This window comes from Desmodus rotundus, chromosome 2 (assembly GCF_022682495.2).
Source record: "Desmodus rotundus isolate HL8 chromosome 2, HLdesRot8A.1, whole genome shotgun sequence".
NCBI classification, from domain to species: Eukaryota; Metazoa; Chordata; class Mammalia; order Chiroptera; family Phyllostomidae; genus Desmodus; species Desmodus rotundus.
Genome location: NC_071388.1, coordinates 156,058,539 through 156,078,194, shown reverse-complemented (window position 1 = coordinate 156,078,194; position 19,656 = coordinate 156,058,539). Strand labels below are relative to the sequence as shown.

General features: G+C 40.9%; 1 protein-coding gene across 3 annotated transcripts in view; it reads right to left on the bottom strand.

The window, feature by feature from the left end:
* CERS6 (ceramide synthase 6) overlaps nucleotides 1–19,656 on the bottom strand; it is a 296,190-nt gene that overhangs the window by 204,099 nt on the left and 72,435 nt on the right. For all 3 annotated transcript variants that reach the window (XM_024579813.3, XM_045187450.3, XM_024579814.4), the window contains exon 2: nucleotides 893–998. In XM_024579813.3, coding sequence (XP_024435581.1) covers nucleotides 893–998 — 106 coding nt within the window. The remainder of the gene's footprint in view (nucleotides 1–892; nucleotides 999–19,656) is intronic.

Here is a 19,656-nt window from a genome sequence, read left to right as displayed (position 1 = left end):
TTAACCATTTACTATACAACCACACGATACTTCTCACAGTACTTCTCGCAGAACGATACACTTCTGTTTTGTCTATGTTTTGTTCACGCAAGAGTAAGATGAGAGAGATAGATAAGAGTAAGAATAAGATATTTGGATGCTGTGATTTGCTTTCGTTTCTGAAGGCTTTTGATTGAGGGATCCTGAATTCAGTCAGAAGTTTCTCCTCCCCTCCTTGTTCTTAGGGAGGCATGGGCAGGGGGGCAGGGAGGGGCAACCTCTCTCTATCTCTTCTCCCTCCCCTGCTCTCCTCTTCCCATGCCTAGTTTGGACTTTAACTCTCACCAGAGTGACGGTCCCTTCTCCTATTTTCTCCACAGTGAATCTATACCTTTTAACTCTCCACACCCTTGTTCTTCTCTCCTTCATGTTGCAACTTTTTTTGCCTTCAAATATTCCTTTTGGTTCACACTTGCCTAAGTACCACAACCACTAGAACTTGAATGATGCTATCAGCAAATGCACACTTTTTTCAAGTATACATTAACTACATCCCTCAGCTCTACTCAGTGGCCTCTGCAATGTCCCACCCAACCGTTATACATACTGTTTCATGTCACAGGAGATTAAAAGAGGCACAAGGTTAGACTATATCACTAATTTTCACTGTTCCTCACACACAACCTTGTTCTCTGAACTTGAGAGTAAACAAACAGGTCTCAAACGTGCCCACATCTATCCAGCTTCTACCCATTTTGGCCTAGTCACAGTGCCCGTGTGCCCCGCAAGAGCACACTTTGCAGGATGGGATACGCAAAAGTTAGTTCCCAAACCCAGGAGAGGAGGCATCGAATGAGTTCAGATTGCCAACTGTGGTCACGACAAGCCACACCCCAGAAAAGGAGAATCGTACCTTTGTGATCGCAGTGAAGACCTTTTCCAGAATGGCGTTTGGCTGGGCAATCTGTGGTCCGTTGGCCTGAATGTTGAGGGCTATTGCACATGGTTTGGCTACAAACCTAAAAAAAAAAAAAAAGTCCTAAGTTATTCTTTCTATAGCTGTTCTTCATGTCACATGTTACACATTACTCAATTTGTCCCCCAAATAGCATTTTATTGGATGGACATCGCCAACACTCACGCTGGTAACTGCACAACTGATTTAATGTTTTTTCTCTCCTTCAGTGTCACAGCGGGAGCAGGAAAAAACCCTTTAAAAACAGTTAAACCTCTTGACCCTCAAGTTCTAATGAGGCTGAACAGACAGACTATTAAATGACAAACATCAGCGTGTACGTGAGATACACCGGCAAAAGGAATCATGACTTTGGAATGGTATAATTCACAGCTTTCTTACTAACGCCTGAGTAGCACTAGTCACTGCTATGCTTTTCCAATGAGAAAGTGTGTACTAAGCGTCTGATTACACATGCAGAGAGTGTGCTTTTGATCAACCCAGTCATAAAATGGACTGTCTTTGTTTCTGTAATCAAATCGTTCTATATTCAGTTCCAATTCTTTATGGCATCTTAAAATTTTCTGCTTTGTGCTTATTTGCAGCTTTCTCATAAGGAGTAATGAAAGGTGTCAAACAGCATGGTGTCCCTGACAAGCTGAATAGTCTGAAATGATTATGAGCATCAGCAGCAAGCAACTGTGTCAAGAACAGGAAGCCTCAGCTTCATGTTTGGTGTGTGAGGTAGGAAAGAAGTACAGGCAGAGGGCATGCGGCCCCAAAGGTATGGTGACATGTGTCTAAAACCTTTTTAAAAAGAAAAGGTATCGATTGCCCCAAATGGTGTGGCTCAGTTGGTTGGGCGCAGTCCCACAAAGCAAAAGGTTCGACTCCCGTCAGCACACATGCCTGGGTTGTGGGTTCAGTGCCTAATCAGGGCGTGTACCAAAGGCAACCAATGGATGTTTCTCTCCCTCTCTTTCCCCTTCCCTCCCCATCTCTCAAAGACAAATGAACAAAATCTTTTAAAAAAGTGAAAAAAAGTTGTAAGTTGCTGTCGTTTTCCAGCAACTTACAAAAGCATTCAAAAAGGTTTTCTAGCATCTACTACACAATATCATGTTTTATACCTCTCTCCTATCTCACTTTTAAGCTTCAAACTACTTTTTAAAAACTCTTCTCTAACATTTGAGAACTAATGCCACAGCATTGTGAAGTCGGCATATCCCTTGATCACCAAACATTACATTTTGATAATCAAAGTTATTAAGTAAATGTCATGCTCAGTAAATAGATTTTTAAAGCCATGTCCAAGGCTAAGTGGGAACCATCTCTGCTCCTCCCTGGCTGTGGCAACCTCGCTGCAGAAATTACTCTCTCTGAGCCTCAATATCCCCATATGTAAAACATTATAATTACATATGGATATAAATGGCATGTGTATACAAACACATGTGCTTAAACATAATGTTAAACATTTAACATATGTTAAAACATAATGTCACAGAGTCTGTCTAAAAATCACTGACGGGAGCCATGCGCGAGTCTTCGCGTCGCAGCATTTCCACTCCAGGCCTTTCTGGGCCAAGGAACCCAGTCACTCAGCTTCTGCTATGCTGTGCCAAGCCACGTGCAGCCAACAGATTCTAAAGCACCAAGCAAAAGAGAAGAGACCAGAAAACAAGACAGGCAACAGAAACGGACAAGGGTTTCATGCACAGTGACCACTTGTCTCAGTTTGCCCTCGCAGTCGGCTGTCCTTGCATCCCTATTAATGGCGCCACCTTTACTGACAAAGCATCCCTGTCTGATATACTGCCACAACAATTTCTTAAAGTGTCCTCATTGGGACCATAAACTGTAGCAATGACCATCATCAGGCCGAGTGTGGTTGAGTCCATAGCTACAATGCCATTAGGGATCTTGTTCATCTGTATCTAGCCTTCTCTGAGGATCCCAAACTTTCCAGCTCCCCTCTCCATCCTCCTGGCCCTCCAGGGTGCTGTGTCCACCCTCAGCACAGTACAGGTGCTATGAACATGTGTGCCCCTCGTCCCTGTGAGTGTGGCCTCTCTGAAGGCAGGAATGGTCTCAGTGACAGTCCGCATCTCCGGAGCCTAGCACGCAAACTCATTTAACCCCCCTTGGCTGATGAGGCAGGATTATCGTCACTCCCGCTTCGCAGAGAGGGTCAGAGAGATCGCAGCCTCTGCCTCCGGGAGCAGGGAAGCAGAGGATGGCGTATTTCTTTCCCACAAAGGGCGATGTTATCATCAACTCCCCGTCTTGATTTACTGGCCAGCTGGGTCCCAAAATCTGAGGTTCAGGGGGGGACTGGTATGATATGATGCGTGATAAATTTAACAGAATTTAACTCAATTTAAAGACTGAATTGAAGCTCTTTACAGTTTTGAATGGGTCATGGTGGGGATGCACAATAAATTAAAGCATATGAACCCTTTGAAGTTACTATGTTATAGAATAGTTTTATACACATTCCTGGCATACTGTGGGCCCTCGACAGATATCTGATGGCTGAAAGAATGCACAAATCAGCTAATTCAATGGTAGGTATCCTTACTATCTCTCCTACAGAGGCTGTGCATTTTAACTCCCCTGAATACCCACATCTACTCAGGGTCCTCACTGGGGACTAGAAGCCATTTCTAAAATTCCCATCGCCCCTGAAGTCAAAGCTGCCCCAGCAGCAAGCACCTGTGTGGGCTCCACCAACACTTCACGGGGCATTTTCCTTTCAATGTATCTAGCAGAGACAGTCCAATACTTATTTTCCAAGATTTAATGAACTTCCCAAGGAAGGCAGAAAACATTAATATCAAATCCCCTATGAGAGGAAAGATATATTTTTTATCTTCCTAATAGTATCCCTGATTATTTGAAAATACAGAAATTTTATGTGTGTTTACTCTCCAAAGAACTTGTGAATCACTGCTAACATTTTTCTTTTCCGAGAGCATATGAAACACCAAGCAAAAGCCGTGGCATAACTACCCCCTGCCGTGGTCCATTAGAGAGAAGCTGGATTTTCCCTTCCGCCCAACACCAGCTCTGACAGAAGTAAGTGCCGAAGTGCCGTCCTTCATAGGGTTGTCTTAAAAGAGACAGAGGAAGGGATGGGGGTAGAGTGCCTGCAAAATAACAGTTAAAAGGCAATGTGTCTTTTCAAGCTTTGAAGATTACCTCTACCTGGAAATGCTCACCTAATTACTTTTTTTTTTAATCAAAAGCAGCAACACCCCCTTCAAAAGATCAAACAAGTATAAAGTTCTTTCATGTAGTATAACATGCTATTCGAAAGTAAAAACAAAAAATAAGGATGCAAGCTTTGAAAAATACTAGTCTCAATTTAAAAGGAGAGAACACCAAAAATATTTTTTAATACCAGAAAGTATTAAAAAATACTTTTTAACTCCATTTAACAACATGTATGTCTATTTTTTAAACATGAGTTGGATATCTCGGCAGTGTGGACGTACTGTGGGCTGTAGGTATTGCCCATGTAGGTGTTGCCTACAGGTGTGGCTAAAGGTATTTAGAAAACACAATGTGAGTCTTGCAGTCAAACACATTTACAACATGGAAAGGAGATTAATAGAAAATTAATGTTAACTGTATTTGTCAGTTCTAACTACTCAATACTATGAAATCATCTTCAGTGGGGAGCTTGGCCAGAGACTCAGGCCTTTCTAAATCTAGCATTTCCTCTACTTTTCAAAATAATTAGAAGGCAGTGGTGGTAGACACACAAACCTACGCACGATAAAATTGTATAGAATTCAATCATACACACGAGTACAAGAAAAACGGGGGAAATTTGAGTAAGTTCAATCGACTGTATCAATGTCAATATTCTGGTTGTGATATTATACTACAGTTTTAGAAAATGTTTCCATTGTAGGAAAATGGATGAAGGGTGAATGAGCTCTAGTATATTATTTCTTACAACTGCAAGTGAGTCTACAATTATCTCAATAAAGATTTCAATTAAAAAATAATTGGAAGGGGCATTCTGCTTTTGATACGGAGGAATGAGCTCCTAATACATTGATTTTTTTTGTCTTTAAAAACTCTATACAACCTACCAACCCTCCAAAACAAAACAAAACAAAACAAAACTACCTGAGGGCCTGGAGACTGAATTAAAGCAAGTAGACTTTGGAGAGGAGTCAAAAGTTGGAGCAGGAAACCAGCAGACAGCAAGCTCCCTTTCTTCTTATTTATTTATACATTTATTTTGCAGCTTTACTGAGATGAGACAATCAGAGCAGCAGATTTAACTTTGATAGGAAAAACGCACTCTCTAATAGAGGAAGCAGAGAAGGTACCTGGGGAAATCAGGGAGTGACTAGAGAACAGCACAAGGGAAAAAGAGAGAAGCTGACCCCTAATTCCGTGTGTAAACTAAGCCAGTTCGGGCTGACCTCGGAGTCACGAATGCACAGGGTAAACTGAAAGCAGCAGGCGCTAAGACTTAAGGAAGGGGACCCAGACAGAAGCCCCTCCCTGTCCACAGCAGGCGTGACAGGCTGCAGTCCGTATCTAAGTAAATTGCTTATTAACACAAGTTGCTTATTAACACTTCTCAGAGCAATGTAAAAAAAAAAAAATCTAGAATTTCCACAACGTAACTTTCATAATGTCCAGGATACAATTTAAAATGTTGATGAAGAGGGAGGAAAATATGACACAATTTTAGGGGAAAAAAACATTCAAAGGCATTCAGTGAACTTAACGATAAGTCAATATAAACTATGCAATCTGGGGGGGAAAAAAAAGAAAAAGTAGAAAAATAAACAGACCAAGAAGACTTGTGGAACAATTTCAAAAAGGCTAACCTATGGGTAATTCGAGTTCCAGGAAAAGAAAAGGAAGTAGGCTGGGGAGAAGGAAATATTAGAGGAACTAATAGTCTACAATTCTCCAAATATGATAAAATACATTAAAAAAAACAGATTTTTAAGAAGATCAAGAACCCCCAAAAGAGAGAAATTCAAAAAGAGGAAAACCTAGACAAATCATTGTCAAACTGATGAAAACCAAAGAGAAAGAGGAAATATTAAAAGTCACCAGACAAAAATGGCCTATTATATACAAAGAACAATAGTTTGAGTAAGGGACTTCTTATCAGATATAATGAAGGCTCAATGACAGTGAAATGCCATCTTGGACATGCTAGAAACAAACTAACAAAAAAAAACTGTCACCCCAAAACTCTACATCCAGCAAAATTATCCTTCAAAGAACAAAGGTGAAAGGAAAACTAAGAGAATTTGTTTGCCACCAGACTCCCACTTCAAGAAGACTAAAGGAAGTTCTTTAGGCTAAAAGGAAACAAAACCAAATGGAATTTAAATCTTCAGGAATGAGTAGAGAACATAAGAAATGGCAAATATACTGGTAAATCCAAAAGTGCTTGGAAGGTCTTTGAAAGAAATCACAACCTAGTAATAACCGATGACATAGTTACCTCCAATTATGAGCCATAACATGTGCCCCACCCCAGAACGTACTGGGAAGAAACCTAAGCACGGACGTGCGGACGGACATTCAAGAAAGAAGCAATAGGGAGAAGTGATTGATTCAGTTCACAGCCTGACTGCCTGCACTTCCACAGACTCCAAGACCGAGCGACCAGTAATGGAGGGGCCGTGGCTCTGGTCACAGTAACTGTCAAAATTTTAAACTTATGAAAATGGTATAGATTGGATTTTGAAAGCTAGTATATGGGTGCATGTTTAGATATACATGTGTGCATGTACCCAAGTGAGTAGGCGTGTTTGTATGACTGTTCTACAGTCTTACCTAAGATAAAACTGTTTCAAGAAAACACACAGGTGGTGGAAAGAAACCCAGGATGGAGACAGGAAGCCTGATACTTTCTAGCAGTTACTATGTGTCAAGTATTTTGCCGAATAAACTTTTTTTAAAGCCCATAACAACTCTTTGAAGTAAATATAAGTCTCATTTTACCAAAATATAAACTACATTTCAAAAAAGTTAAGGGATCTGCCCAAGGTCTTAAAACTTAAAGTAAAAAGCTTAGACAAGATTAAGACCCAGTCAAACCTAACACAATCTATTCATACAAGCAATATTTTCCCCCTTCCCTAAAATAATAAAAGATATGTTGATTAAAGAGGTATTGTTAAAATATTTGTAATATGGTCATACACTTTCACTCAGTATTCATTCCTACTTTTATGAATTAACTAATTTTAGGACTGTATCAATGTAACTACTCTTTTACTGTTAAGGAGTTGAAATTACATTCAGCCCTTTGAAGGCAACTGTGAGGCTGATGTGGCCCCCGGTGAAAATGAGTTTGACACCCCTGATCTAAGGAAATCTGTCCAACAAAGAAAAAAGCGATAAAGGTAAAGATTGTCATGCACCTTTATCCCTAATAGAAAAATTGGTAAATAATTTAGTGATCCACTAACAAATAACTCATCGAGCACCTATGCTGCATCAGCCCTGCTCGAAGTGTTAGAGACGCAGCAGAGAACAGAATCCCTGCTTTTACGGAGCCAATGTTCCAGCAGTAGGGAGATAAAAAATGAAATAGTGTTAGCTAAAGGACATTATACTAAGTAAAATAAGTCAGAGAAGAACAAATACCATGTAATGTCACTTACATGTGGAATCTAAAAAAACAAAATAAATGAACAAACAAAACAGAAACAGACTCATAGATACAGAGAACAGACTGATGGTTGCCAGATGGGAGGGGGGTGGGAAGCTTGGTGCAAGAGCTGAAGGGATTAAGAAATATAAATTGGTAGTTACAAAATATAGTCACGGGATGTAAAGGTCAGCATAGGGAATATAGTCGATAATATTATAAAGACTGTGTGTGGTACCAGGTGGGTACCAGAATTTTGGGGGAGCACGTCACACTACACACCTGAAACTAATATAATATTGACTGACAACTGTAATTGAAAAGAAACTTTTAATGAAAAATAAAATAAAAATAAAGCAGTGCATGTTATGCCAGACAATGAAAAGTATCATAGAAAAAAAATTAAGCCTGCTAAGAAGGATGGACTTGCAGTTTTTAATATTTAATAGACTTGTCAGAGAAGGCCACTGAGCGTGTGAGAAGACTCCTGAAAGGGAAGTAAGACAATAAACTAGGAAGAAAAGTGGGGAGAAGGACATTCTGGAAAAAACAGCAGCCAAAGGCAAAGGCTCTGAGGAAGCAGTACGACCGAGATGTGGAAGGCACATCCAGAAGGCCAGTGTGGCTGGCGCAGACCCAGTAAGAGCGAGAGGAGAACGGTGGGGTCAGAGAGGGCAGGCGGCCACATCATCTGCCTTGTGGGCTGTCTGAAGGACTTCGGTTTTTATCCTGAGTGAGGCAGGAAGCCACTGCAGGACACCGAGACGATAACCTACATGACTGATTTCCATTTTCACATAATCACTGGCTCCTCTGTGGGAACAGGCTGAAGGGCAGCAAGGATGGGGGCAGGGAGGCCAAGCGGGAGGTTACTCCAGGCATCCAGCCAGCAGATGACAGTGGGTCCCTGGGAGTGGTGGCAAAGGAGGGGGCGAGAAGTGATGGATCCTCACAGGTTTTTGGCCAGAGCATCTGAAAGCACAGAGTTAGGTTGGAGGGTGGTAAGTGTGAGGTTAGCTTATTAGGCTGTTAGGCTTCTAAGTGGAGATGTGAAGTAGCCAATCGGATATAGTATTCTGGAGTTCAGGAGAGGTTTGGACTAGATACACAGATTTGGAGACATCGACATACAGATGGCATACAAACCCATAAGACTAATGAAGTCACCGGGGCAGTGCATGTAAAATAAATGAGAGGAGATTCAAGAAATAAACCCTAGGGTGACTCCCATGCTTACTGTTTAAATAAACCAGAGTACAAAAACTCCCATGAAATATTATATAGCTCATAAAAAGGATACTTACGTACACTACAGGGTGGGGCAAAAATAGGTTTACAGTTGTTTGCATGTCAATAATACATTAATCAATATAAGAATAAACTGTTTTGCAGACTCATAACTGTAAACCTACTTTTGCCCAGCCCTGTGTACGTGAACCACGAACGTGGATAATGCAGTGGCATTTTGTAAGGCATGCTCTGTACGTGAAAAGGATAACTCCACAATAAAGCATGGCACAGGACAAAGTCTGAAAAGTGACAGTCAATATGTTTTATCAGAGGAATTTAGCATTGCACTTCCTTTGTGTTCCCTCTACTCTTGGGAAACAATAAAATCCAGGTGTCGTTCATAAAAGTATAATGAACCTAGCAGTGAAAGAGAATTACGAACTGGGCCAATTTGTACATAGTCCCTGCGCTCCAAGAGCTCAGGAAAGACTTACCCTCCAGATTCTACTGAGCCTTCATTTTTGTGACTCAGTGGACGTGAAAAGGGGTGCACAGTACAGAATGTGTACCAGAAAGCAAGCACCGGGCATGCCGTCACACAAAGATCACAGGTGAGCGTTTTTCCGCTCCCTCCCCCTTCACGCACTCCATTTTTATAATTACTATATTTTAATTAAACAAAATTGCATCACACTATATGTATTTAGTAATCTGCTTTATTTTCCTATTTAGAACATTTCTCCTAGGAAATCACATATCCTGGAAAAACACAGTATTGAATGGTTACATGGACTTAGGTTGAGCTTATTTTTTGCTGTTTTGAAGACTCTCAGGAAGCAGCTGCTGGACCCTTTCTGAGAGTACAAAGCTGTGGTCAAAGTGACAAAATGTTTCCACAATATAGATCAACCAAAGGCGAATTTAAAGGATTAAATTCTTCACCTTGACCATTGAAGTAACTTGTCACTAAAAGTAACTATCCATTCTTCCATGAGTTTGATCTCTCCCATTTGAATTTTGTATCACCCTTACTAGCTAACATTCACAACAGTTTCAGAGAAATCATAGTTTTGAAGAGAGCCCTGGCTGGGTAGCTCAGTTGGTTAGAGCATCATCCCAATACGTGAAGGTCGACAGTTTGATCCCTGGTCAGAGCACATACAAGAACCAACCAATGATGCATAAATAAGTGGGACAACAAATCGACATTTATCTACCTCTCTCTCTCCCTCTCTTCCTCTTTACCGCTTTCCCTCTCTCCCTCCCAAAAAATCTATTTTAAAAAAGCTTTGAAGGGGAAAATCTCTAGATTCTTCTACATCCTGAATGTTTACATTTTTAAAGATTTTCTTTTTTTAATATTTGAGGTAGTTTTCTTTTCTAATTTTATTTTTAAGATTTTATTCATTTACTTTTAGAAAGAGGGTGAGGGAGAGAGAAATAGAGGGAGAGAAATATCAATGTGTGGCTGCCTCTCGTGTGGCCCCTACTGGGGCCCTGATCCTCAACCCAGGCATGTGCCCTGACTGGGAATCGAACCGGTGACCCTTTGGTTCACAGGCCTGCACTCAATCCACTGAGCCACACCAGCAAGGTCATTTTTAAAGATTTTCAATGACCAGCAGAAAATGAGGAACAGAATACAATAGGGAAGTGGCAAAAAAGAAAACAGGAATATCAATAAGCATACAAAAAGCATACTCAACCTCACCAGGAAAATGCAACAATACAATTTCACACCTTTCAGGCTGGTGTGACACTGTGAAATAGAGCTGAAGATCTGGAAAAACAACAATGCCTATAAAATGCTCATGGAAGTTTAGTAAAGAATGCACATAGGATACAAATGTGTATAGTTCACAAACAAGCAACAATGACCTATAAACATGTGAAAAGATGATCATCCTCAATTAAAAAAACTGGTATCAATTTTAAAAAACTGGTATCATTTTCACCTGTAATATCTGAAAAACTTTAAATTTTGATAAATTCCAACACAGGCAACAGTAAGGAGAAACAGCTACCTGGCAAACTGATTCTGGGTCTCTGAACTGGTCTAATCCATCTCGGAAATGCAGTTTACCAGTATTTGGCAAATTGTTAAAATACGTAAGCCCTTGTGGGCATTAGTAGTTTTATATCCTATTAGAAACATACCCTACAGATACACCCGCATTTTAAAAAATAAAGTTTATTGCAGTATTGCCTGAAATAACAACAACGACAACAACAAAAGACAGGGAACAAATATTTGTCAGAAGGAGACATGTGAAATATGGTACATCCACACAAGAGAATTCCATAAGGTTGTTAAAATGAGGTAGATTTGTTGTGCTTCAAGACTCAACAGTAAATATAAAATGAAAGATACAGACCAGTATAATAGCCCATTTGTGCAGTTAGAAACACTTTTATCGGAAGAGTAGCAAAAAATTTTTAATGGTGATAATCTTTCAGGGTTAAGAAGATTAATTTACATTTTATATCTTTCTATACTGTTTTAAGTTTGTACAAACTTATATGATTTATATTTATTTAAAGGTAAACAACATTTCAATACTTTCAATGCATAGCTAATAACATGGAAAAATGTTCAGAAGCAAGGAGTTAAGTAATATTTATATGGTGATTATTTATAGATAAATTTCTGACATATGAGGAATAGAATGAAGAAATAAAATGGAGTCACTATAGTCAGGCTGCTAAATTACTAAAACCAAGTGAGTGGGGCATGAAGAAACAATTCTACCCCTGTTTTAACCAGCCTGGGAACTTCAACTTTTGAATTTTCCAGTCCTACATCAATGCCTGGATATACACGAAGCCTCCAGACAAACCTCTGATTACCACTGAAGGACGAAGGAAAGAATGCTCACGTATCCAGGCTGCCCGAAATCCAGCACGCAGGCCACCAGTCATTGAGGGGATTACCATCATTACAGCCCAGAGACTAAGAATTCGGAGCTGATTCTTCTCAAGAATGTATGTTTCATGATAAAAACTCTCAGTTGCTCTTTCTTCTTTGGAAGATTCTGGGTGTTTCTGGCTTGCAAACCCTAAGACCCTTGAATAAATCTTTGTCATTTATCTCTAACCAAAGCCTCCTGATTTCATTTATGCTCAGCTGACACATACAAAAGCTGAGCACAAACACTGAAAGGTCAACCATGCCTATTGCCAGATAACAGGCTTATGGCTTACTTTAATATTCTTTTTTATGCTTTTCTATATTTTTCCACATCTTAAAATGAGAATGCAAACTTTTAATATCAAATTTTTTAAAAATAAATATCTTTAAAAATAGAGATGAACAGTTTAATCTCTATGCCAGGTAACACTCAAAACCTCAAGGACACAAAAATCGAACATGGCCAGTCCTGAGATGGCTGTGTTTTAGCTAATTCCATGGAGCTCTTCAAGCAAAGGATTGAACTGTGACTGAGACCAGGGAGATATTAGTAAAGGCAAGAAAAATAAAATGCTGTTTTAGTACCCCGTTAAGTAAAGGATGAAATTCAAGTCAATGGGAGCACCAAGCGATAGAAAACTGTGATGAAATGACATCAAGAAAAATGTTATCAACATTAAATAAATAGCCTGAGAAGTTTGAGATGCCTCTGGAAAAAAAAAATTGCTTCTGCCTGTGCTTGGAGAGAGACGCCACAGAATTTCTCTATTTCCTTATCTAGAAAATGAAAATCATAATTACACTCTGTTTTACGTTGGAAAATATTTCTAAATTATTGACCTCCTGAGACCAATTGAAAAAGGATAAGAAAGAGAGGAAGATGATATGCAGACTGGTGTGCAGGCAGAAGATAATACTCTTCTTAGGACAAAATACAAATTTTTTCCAGGTACAGTCTACTCTGAGCTTGCAGTATTGAAAAGCTAGTTAGTATTTTTGAACCCTAGGTACCACAATTATAAAATGGAGACAATAAAACCTATTTTGCAAGTTTTGTGTAAGCACTGACAGAATGAATATAAACCTCACACCACTGTGTTGCCCATCTAGAGAGTCTTCAGTAAGTGCGGGCTAGTCTTAAATTTTTATTACAGGAAATACACTTTTCACACATTAGGAGGACCTCTAGCCTGTGCTGGTCGGAACCTCACATAGGAAGTTTGTTTTGTGGTCAGCAGTTAGACAGACAAGAGCAGGGCAAGGATGATGGGCCAGGTACAGAAGGCCACCAGGGCAGAAAACCCTGAGTACCCAGCAACAGGCAAAATTGAGAAAACAGGGACCTCGTCCCCCAGGGTGACCTTTCCTCCCCTAGCATATGGCTGGTCGTTGGGTTTTGACCCTCCCCTGACTTTTCTTCCCCTGGCAGGTTGCTAGTCAACCCCCTTAGAGGAGGGGCAAGGGGGCTGGAGAACAGCCCTTAAGCATTAAGCCCCCAGGACAATGAGGTTCTGACCCACATCAGACACATATAAGCCTCAGTTGTGTTTCAGCTCCAGGCCCAGAAAAAGCAGCCAAACCAGATGAGTGGCGCCATGGCTGACATCAGGACCAGCTGCATTGACTAATGACACCTGCCCTCTGCTCACCAATCAGTAAAGACCGTGACCCAGAAAGGACATACTTGGAGAGCTGATGAATATCCTATTGGGATGCTCCCACCTCCAAATAAATACCCCCAAGGCAGAGGACCAGTGCAGCTTTCTCTACGAAGCACACCCCGGCTTTTCTCCACCTCCTTCCCCCAGGGAAGTATTCCTTGCCTCTCTCCATCTCCTAAGCTCTAAAGGCCCCTTTGCCTCTATAACTTGTTCTCTGAGCCCTCGAAGCTCAGCTGGCTCACTTCTTCTACCTCTGGGACTTTTTTAAGTAAACTTTCTCTCATAGTTTGAGTCCTGGCCCTGAATTCTTTCTTAGCTGGAACTCAAGTACTGAGGTTGCTGAACTGAGGCCCTGTCTGACTCCACCGGTCTGACCCCTGCTGCCATTTCACTGCCAAGAGTTACAAGAAGAACATAGAGATGGCAAAAACTTATGAAAGAGCCAGAAAAATTAGGAGCTTATTATGTCACTTGGTCCAGCCTCCTTCCTCCAAGCCAGATTTTTTCCTATAGAGAGATCATTCAAAAACTTCCTTCAGGCATGAAACCTCCCTGTACATTTCTTTGCAATTTCCTGTGAATCTATAATTATTTCAAAACAATTTTCTTAAAAAACTTCCCTTGGTGTCTTTAGTTTTTTATCACACTTGACTCAAAATGTTCCTCCTCTATCATTCTTTCTTGGTGAAATGTAAATGCATTTCCCCCTTCCTCAGCCCTCCGGAGAGATGAATAGTACAGTGAATAACCTCAAATATTTGAAAGCACTGATTATGTTCTCTTCTCTCTTCAAGAAGAAACAGCCTGGATTTTATAAACCTTTCTGCAACGATCTTTTTCTAACTCTAAATTTTTACTTTTTAGCATTTAAGGAGTATTTTCTGAATCTAACTTCATTCTATTCTTTAAGGAAAAGGAAGTGACCCTAGCGTTACGATGCTAACAGGTCTGGGAGAGTTCAGAGCCTTCCTCCAATGCATTAATCCTTTAATCCCACTGCATTTGCCAGGTGCCTTAAATTCACAAGCGCTTTCACGCTTTATCTCAGTCAGTCTTCCAAACGTCCCCAAGGGATAAGCAAACAGATTTTATTACCACTGTTTTGCAAAAGAGGAAAAGAGTTCTTTCAGTGTTGCAGTGACTTGAACTAAAAACCTAAAGGGTAGTGGTACACGTTCGTAACCCTTGTTACTCTACACCAAGAACTGCGCTCTCCCAGTTACTTGACTTTTCAGTTGGTTACACATGCTCATGGATCTGTGAACATCTCTTTCGGTCTGGGTATCAGTATCACAAGGACCGTCCACGGCTGCCTCAAAACCACGAAATCTGGTCATCAATGAACAATGCCTGCTTTGACTTCTGGTCCATCACTGAAGGTTTCTAGGTGTGTGTAGACGTAAACAGGGATAGTGCCCTTTAGTCTGACGGTGGATTACTAATAACACAATGACTTTATGGAATTTCAGAACAGAATCAGCAGTTCATGAAGGAGAGAATCACAAAGGTTTTCATTTAAGCTTATGATCTACCAATATCCTAAAAATTCCCCCCCCAAAATTTGACAGCCTAACGCCAATTGTAACACCAACTACCTGTCATGTTCCTGTTTCAGAAGCAAATGTAACTATGAAAAACAGGCACAATGAAACAGAATGACAGGAATGGAGAATAACTAGGAGAGCTGACTCTCAACATTAGGAGAATCAGTTTTGTCTCCTACTAAATTATAAAAGTTGGATGATAGCCCATGTAATGCATTGAGCAAAATGCAGGACCGAGCAGGTCCTCAGGGACTGGTCTCCATCGCCCCTCCCAGTCCCACCCACCCTGTTATCATTTAAAGATTCCTAAGGACTCAGCAAATTGCTTCATATAGACAGAGACTGATTCTAATGAGAGCATTACCATATTTATTTGACTGTCAAAATAGTTTGCTTTAATTCAAGGCCTTATACTTTTTAGAAGTAATCAATCTCCTAACTTCATTTGACTTCATACTGAGTCTTATCTAACTTTCAGAAGGTGAGGAAACTGAGGTCCGAGGAGGGTATTGTTCCCACACCTAGAAGCCAAGCTGACCCAGAATACACAGCTTCTCTCAGTCGGTTGCTGTTTCCTATTCTTTTCTCCAATTGGGCATGCTATTCCAGGATTGAACTGTGCTGTGAAAATGTGAACCTAACAAATTTGTTTGCAGATGATTTGTTTGCAAATCCTTCAAGTTCTTCTACAACTTCTGCCCAACTAACTCCCTGTGTCAGCAATGGACACTGTGTGTTGCCGGCCGTGAGCTTTCACATCACCCTTCCACACAGCTTAGAGGTTTTCTCTAAGTCAGCCTGTACCCTTGAGGATCTTGTCTGGAAAACAGAAACCCTGATATATTTTTAACCGAGAGAATTTAATATAAGGACCTACTTAAATTGGTACAGGAGTAGTAGAAGACGCAAGGCAACCCTGAGATGTCACAGAGGAAGTCCTAGGTAGGGATAAGGGAACCCCCCTCCCCCCACCCTACCATAGAGCTAGACCCAGACCCCTAAGGAGGCAGTCCCCAGCTGCTGACGATGCCTGAGAGGGAAAAGTCAGGAACCAGAATCCATCGCTGAAAACAAACCACCTCTACTGGCGAAGAACCACTGTTGAAGTGACACTTTCAGGAAAGGAGGTAAACAGGAGAAGCACCTCTGCCGTCCCTCCTCCAGGTATGCAGCCCTCTCTAGCACCCCATATTGGCAGACACCACAGGAAAAGCGCTGGCATAGGAGCCAGGTGGTTTTTAGGGCCACAGTCCCGAGGCCACAAACAAAATTGGAAGGGTGCGTTTGTCGCTCAGAGCCGATGGCTCCATAACCGGCACAGAGTGTTCCTCACATGTTCCGAATCTTCAGTCTGAGGACGCTCCTGCCAGCTGGGCATCTATCTTCATTTGACTGCTGCAGCGCAGCTGATAGTGTGTCGGTGGCTGCTGGATAAGAAACTGAAGGGATACTGATTGGCCAGGACTTTTATTTTCTCCCTCTCCCATTCAAAACCTTCTGCTGTCATGCCTCTGGCACAGGATGTGGGAACATCGGCATTCCAAAGAGTCTGCTACTTATTTTAGGAAGCCTCAGCATATAAGCCTCAGCATATAAAAAGAAGCCAAGTGGCTTTGGAAATAGGCTGTCCTGAGTTCAAATCCTCATTTGACAACTTATGTACCACCTGTGAGCTATCACCTTAATTGTTTCACCAATTAAGGTAATAATTGACCTGAGTCAATTTTCCTGTGATGCAATTATACCACCGGGACCATGTGAGTTTTTAAAGAATTAAATGAAATACCGATGTAAAGTTTCTGGCAAATGCTGGCAGAGGCAGGCATATGCCGGTTTCCATCCCTTTATATGAGAAGAATAACACATCAAGAGGTTAAAGAGTTTGAATAAACACATACTAAAACCACAATGAATACCACCATGAGCAAACAAAAAGAGGTTAAAAAGTTATTAATAATCAGCTTCTCTTTCTTGAGATCTTCGTCTTGTACTTCCAGTTGGTCTAGAACTGCTTGTGATTCTATGAGACTATCCCCTTAATGCCAGAAAAACTAAACCTAAAAAGTGATAAGGAGCTCATGAGATTAGAATCAAGGCTCAGAGAAGAGGTGGTAAGAGAACTCTGATGGCAGCAAAAGAAAGGGAGTAAACAGTAGAAAACAGAATAAAATATGCACTTGGCTCTTGATAGGAAGCACACATTTCCCCATGGGAGACACTTGGTTTTCTTAATGCAATCTTGCATTATCCGACCCATGGCCATAGATCCATGTGATTTTATAAAAGTTTAGTAATCTCCTGATTTCCTGTCATCTTTCATGGCCACTACCCCAGTAGCATTGTTAGAAAGCACAGTGAGTAGGCATAATGGTATTATAAACCCTCAAAATCCTTTGAAGGGAGCATTTATGACAAATAACCAAAACTGCAAATAAGCATCACAGCTCAGATAAATAAAGGAACATCGCGGTCACTTCCATTTAAAGGTCTGCAGTGGATTCAGTGAGGCATTTCCCTGATGGGTAAAGCTTATAGAGTGAGGTAAATGAGGCCTTAAAGACCTGCAGAGAAGGCTCATAAAAACATTGGTGATTATGGTGTGATAATTTTATGACAAGGATTTTTATCATAAAAAAAATTTAAGCAAAAGCCAATTTTTTCTTTGTCACCTTTGGGAATTTACAAAGCAAAAATATTTCACAGGAGCTCAGAGTTGTATCCTCTCATCTAACTGCCCACTGGATGTTGACACTTCCTCAGGCCTCCCTCCCCATCCCTGATGGGTTCACTGGCCCTGGTACTCACACCATGGACCAAGAGCATCGGCATCCCCTGAGACATCAGAAACGCAGAATCTCAAGCCTAAACCAGTCGAATCAGATTCTGTGTTTTAACAAAAATCCCCAAATGATTCCTATGCACAGATGATTTCTAGTTAGATAAGCATGTTTTAGCACAGTGGTTCTGAAATTGTGGTTCCCAGACCGGCAGCATCAGCATCACCTGAGAAATCATTAGAAATGCCATTTCTCAGGCCCCACCCTAACCTACTAAAGCAACACTTCTGGGGGTGGGGTATAGCACCTTGGGTTTGAACAAGCCCTCCAAGTAGTTCTGACTCACGCTGAAGCTCAAAACCACTGCATTAGCCTAGACTTGTACAGACTGGTCTTAAAGGAATAAACAAGGACTTCTCTTACACCCACAGCAGCCTACTGCACCTATGAACAGCATTTTCCGAAAACTCTTCCTTAGAAATGAGCCCAGACGCCTCCCCATAACTCTACCAACTGGGCCTTTCCTACCGAGAGGAATAAAGACCAGAAGTCTCAGCCTTTCTTCCACATGACAGTCCTACAATGTTCAAAACAGCTGTGACGCTCTGAATCTTCTTTCTATGGACAAAATGTCTACATAGAAAGACACAAACAGACAGACACAGCACAGATAAGGTTTAGATATATAATATACATGCAAATAATACAGTAAAATAAGTTAATATTCTAGGAAAACATATTACAATTAACTTTGTAGGGTGTGGTAAAGGCACTGCAACTATATTAAATCCTTTTCAGAGAGATGCATACAATATATATTATATGCATATTACACATACATAAAATCTCATTAAATGAGAAAAGAGTAAAATTTTCATCTTTCTTGTTCTAGAATAAAATGTCAACAATCAGAACTACATTAACACAAAGTGTTTGGCAGCCCCCACATTCACTGAGTTTATCGTGAATCCTATCCCCTGAGTACAAAAAAATAGTATTATTTTTTATCTTTTTATTAAACAGGTTTCTTTCCTTCTGCAAACACTAGTCTTTGAAGGACCACTTAGGTCTCTCAGTTCTTCCTCCTCCTCAGTCTGCGGTCCTGCTTCTGCTTGGCCACAGCATGGGGCACTGCTGGGCAACGTGGATGGGGACACACGGAAGAAGACGAAGACAGCTTTCTTTGGCAAACACCACTTTTCATTAATTTCTTTCCATACAGACAAATTAGTTCAATGACTGCCCTAACTGTACCAAAAATAACTTGGTACAGTTTATTAAAATCATTCAATATAAAGCTAATCTAAACCACCAGCATTATAAGTCTACCAACAGTTCATTAAACTGCATGATATTATCACATCACGTTGATAAAATTGGAACTGAGACTTGAAGGTCCTTTGGCACTTCCTTTTCCCTAAAACACATTGCTTGCACCTACAGATTACAAACAACAGACTTCACACGTCAGGCACAGGAGTTCAAAGTTCAATTTTAAATATAGAGTCCAGGGCAGCCCTTGAATGAATGGAACACCGAGGAAAGAAACAGGAACATGTTCACTGACAAAGGTCATCTATTTGGAGAAACACCCAGCCCTGCGCTTGGCACACAACTGGCGGACGATCAGAACGCACTAAGTTACACTTCATTCATTTGCTGCCAGTGCAGTAGTGCAGCAACCGCCATGGCACGCTGGGGCTTGGAACACTTGCCACTATTACCACGGATTACTCTCCTGGAACACGTGCTATACAAACCCAAGGCTTCTGGCTTTGCAGATGTCTAAAGGACATTGTCAGTACCTGCTGAAAACTTTAGTGCCCATCTCAAATGATGTCTTTCCCAAGATTTTCCTGACCCTCTCCGCGTCTCTCCAAATCGTGCCGTGACAGTGTTGTGTTTGCACCTCTTTGACACTGTTCCTAGTCCACAGATCACCGTGGTGAGCTGATCACT